The 4,123-nt window shown below is 38.1% G+C and overlaps 1 protein-coding gene across 2 annotated transcripts in view; it reads left to right on the top strand.

The window, feature by feature from the left end:
* Nasp (nuclear autoantigenic sperm protein) overlaps positions 1-4,123 on the top strand; it is a 24,518-nt gene that overhangs the window by 5,534 nt on the left and 14,861 nt on the right. For both annotated transcript variants that reach the window (XM_021199951.2, XM_029539966.1), the window contains exons 2-3: positions 192-239; positions 3,277-3,387. In XM_021199951.2, coding sequence (XP_021055610.1) covers positions 192-239; positions 3,277-3,387 — 159 coding nt within the window. The remainder of the gene's footprint in view (positions 1-191; positions 240-3,276; positions 3,388-4,123) is intronic.

The raw sequence follows: 4,123 nt of genomic DNA, 5'->3' as shown, positions 1-4,123 counted from the left end.
GTTGTGAGCCACCATGTGGTTGCTGGGATTTGAACTCAGGACCTTTGGAAGAGCAGTCAGTGCTCTTAACCACTGAGCCATCTCTCCAGCCCAACATGAGGATTTCTTATGTGTTTATATTTTTCTGATATTACTTAATATCCAAGCTAAAAAGAGCTTTCATTGTATTTTTTTTCTCTTATTGATTATAGAATTGAAGATGCTCCTGCTCCTTCTACCTCAGCAGATAAAATGGAGAGGTAAGATTATATGATACAATAATGTTTATATCTCCTCACTGGGGATAAAATCTGAAGGCTTTATAGTAGTATCTCTGGAACTGTATCTTTTGCCCCTCTCCTTTTCTTAGATGCCTCTAGGGTCGTCAGCAAAACCTGTTCAGGGATTCATTTAGCTCTTTTGTTTTTGTTTTTTGTTTGCTTTTGTTTTTTTCTCAAGACAGGGTTTCTCTGTGTAGCCCTGGCTGTTCTGGAACTCCCTTTGTAGACTAGGCTGGCCTCGAACTCAGAAATCTGCCGCCTCTGCCTCTCAAGTGCTGGAATGAAAGGTGTGCACCACCATTGCCTGGCCATTTATATCTTTTTTTTTTTCTTTTTCCAATTTTTTATTTGATATTTTCTTCATTTACATTTCAAATGCTATCCCGAAAGTACACTATTCCCTCCTCTCACCCTTAGATCATTTTTATAAAGAAAATCTGCACCTTTAATTGTTTAATTGGCACTAATGTAAACACAGTAGTAGGTAAACCTGATACCCCTTCAACATAAAAAAAGATGGTCCATGATAACCACTGTGAACTGCTAATAGATTTTTCAAATACCAGCGTATTTGGAAGACATTTTGTCCAAAATGAGAGCATTCCTTAGGGGAATCAACTCTGTTTGTTTCCATTAATAAAATTTGAGCTAAATAAAAATTAAGATTTCCAATGTAGCTTAATTGTTAGTGTGCTTTCTTAGAATGCATGAGAATCAAGGTTTAGTCTCCAGTAACAGGAAAAAAAAATTGAGCTTACATTTTGTAAGTAACCCCAGTTATCTTAAATTTTTTTTCTGTTATTACAAAACATTGAGTAAAAGCAATCTTGGGAAGAAAAGATTTGTTGGGCTTAACACTTAAAATCATCAATAAGGGAAACCAGAGTGGGAGACATGGAAACACTGCTGTTTTCTTCTTTGGTCTGCTTACAGGCTCATGTTCAGCAACTTTTTTTGTTTTTGTTTCTTTGTTTGCAGTGGAGTTCCATCTTTCTAAGAATGGTGCTGCCCTCAATGGGCTGGCACCACAGGCCAGTCTGATTCTGGGCTATTCCTCAGTTGATACTCAGGTGATTCTAGGGTGTGTCTAGTTGGCAGCTAAAACTAGGACACCCAGCACATGGAATTCTAAGATAGGTATTATTCTGCCCCCCCCCCAAACAACCCACAGACAACAAAAACTTAAAAATAATTTAAACTTTCAGAAATTTCTTTGTTTTTGGTTTTTCAAGACTTGGAAAAGTATTTTTGACCATCCGTGAATTTGACCATGCCCCAATAGTTCAAAAAATGATTTAATGAAATTAGAAGTGACTTTTAAAAAATGTGGTAAGAAGCATGATACTTCTTAATTGTATTCTGTGAGTTGAAATAGGAAGGCTGATTGCTTTTAGCTTCACTTCATGGCCTGTCAATGTGACTTGTGAGACCCACTCCCATTCCTTTCTATTAAGTGCTGAGATTACAAGTATGCATCATTAACCCTGTCTGGTCTTTAACTTGCTATGTAGCTGGGGATTTATACCACCATACTGGTTTTATGCTATTCTAGGCTTTAAATCTAAGAATTCATCCATAGGTAGGCATTTTTCTGACTTAGTCACATCCACATACACCTCCTGGAAACATTTTTTTAAATTTATTTATTTATTTATTTATTTATTTATTTATTGCTTTTTGAGACAGGGTTTCTCTGTGTAGCCCTGGCTGTCCTGGAACTCACTTTGTAGACCAGGCTGGCCTTGAACTCAGAAATTTGCCTGCCTCTGCCTCCTGAGTGCTGGGATTAAAGGCGTGCACCACCATGCCCGGCTTACTTATTTTTTACTATTTTATGTGTATAGGTATTTTGTCTACATGTTTTTTTATGCACTGTGTACGTAGCGTTACTTGGAAGCTAGAATAGGTTACTAGATCCCCTTGAACTAGATGCCATATGGGTGCTGGGAATTGAATCTAGGTCCAATGCTTATACTGAGCTGTTTCTAGCCTCTCTATCACTCACATCCCAACATGTACCATGTTTCCCCTTCTGAGAACAAGGCCTTATTTTAGCCCTGACTCACTTGGAACACACCATGTTAGACCATGTTGACCTACTTGCCTCTGCCTTCTCAGTGCTGGGATTAAAGGGTGTGTCATCATGCTTTAATTTTTTTTTTTTTAAATTTTATTTTTATGTTTGTGGCATCCTACTTTGTATATGTGCTTGTATACTTTTATGGTGTGTGTTGTGGGCACACATGTTCAGTCAAAGACATAAGGTTGATATTGTGAATCTTTGATCATTTATTGATCTACAGATCTCTCAACTGAACCCAGATCTTGCTGAGTAGGGTCCCTTCTCTAATTTCTAAGTACTGGAAATACAAGTTGGTCTACCCTGCATTTAAGAGGGTCTTAGGGATCCACCTCCAGTCCTCATGCTTGTTTAACAAGAGATTTACCTACTGAGCTAATACCTCTATTTAGTTTGCCTGTTCACCCAGACAGGATTTCTCTGTATAACAGCCCTAGCTGTCTTGGAATTCACTATGCTGACTAGTCTAGCCTTGAAATCTCAGAGGTCTGCTTGCCTCTACTGGGATCAAAGGCACAGGCCACCACACCTAGCTCATTTATTTAGGGTATTACTCCTCCTTCTAGAGGGTTTCATGTAACACTGGTTGGCTTTAGTCTTCCTGTATTTCCTGTGATCTTAAAATTTTAAATTTTTTGCCTCCTTCCAACTGCTGAGATCACTGTTCTGTGGTACCATATCTGCTTTTATGCAGTGCTTTAGTTATCATACTATCAAATGCTATCAACTGAGTTATATCCATATTTCCTCCTTTTATTTTTTGAGTCAGAGTCTCACTATGTAGTCTTGGGTATTGGTGAATTTTCAGAGATCTACCTGCCTCTGAAATTCTGGGGTTAATAAGTCTTTTTTTAACTATTATGGTGTGAATGTAATATATCCAATGAATATTGATGTAAACAGTATTTGGCACTAAATAAAATATTTTTCTTTCAGTCTGGATGTGGATAGTGAAGCTAAGAAACTACTGGGATTAGGACAGAAACATCTGGTGATGGGTGACATTCCAGCAGCTGTTAATGCATTCCAGGAAGCAGCTAGTCTTTTGTAAGTATATGTTCTGTTGTAAAATAGTAGTATATAGTTTACAAACTTGTAACACGTTTTCTAAGGAGAGAAAGAAGGAAGAATGAGGTAGGGGTATAGGAGTATGATGGTATAGTACTTGCCAAATATATGTGAAATCCCATGTCTAATCTTCTGAACCACAAAAACAACTCTGGCTTTTTATTTTCTGTGGATGAGTTTTTATTGTAATTCTAAAACCTAAATATCACTTGAGTAATTTCATTCTTTAACTTATTTGAATAAGGTGATTTTCATGATAGTCAATGATTAAGAGGAAAACATTCATTTTTTTACTTTTTATGATATAAAATATGCCTGAGAGACGAGTGGTGGTGGGGCACTCTAATCTCAGAATTTTGGAGGCAGAGGGCAGCCTGATTTACAGAGGGAGTACTATAACATCCAAGTATACAGAGAAACTCTGTCTTGAAAAATTTACTTGGGTTCAATTCTAAGACCTTTTAGATGGAAAGGAAGTACATTACCATTAAGCTATTCCCTTAGGGCTGGTGAGATGGCTCAGTGGGTAAGAGCACCTGACTGCTCTTCCAATGGTCCAGAGTTCAAATCCCAGCAACCACATGATGGCTCATAACCATCTGTAACAAGATCTGACGCGGGCTGGTGAGATGGCTCAGTGGGTAAGAGCACCCGACTGCTCTTCTGAAGGTCCGGAGTTCAAATCCCAGCAACCACATGGTGGCTCACAACCATC

The sequence above is a fragment of the Mus pahari genome, chromosome 6 (assembly GCF_900095145.1).
Source record: "Mus pahari chromosome 6, PAHARI_EIJ_v1.1, whole genome shotgun sequence".
NCBI classification, from domain to species: domain Eukaryota; kingdom Metazoa; phylum Chordata; class Mammalia; order Rodentia; family Muridae; genus Mus; species Mus pahari.
Note: the sequence above shows the minus strand (reverse complement) of the source record. Positions and strands in the feature narration are given on the sequence as shown.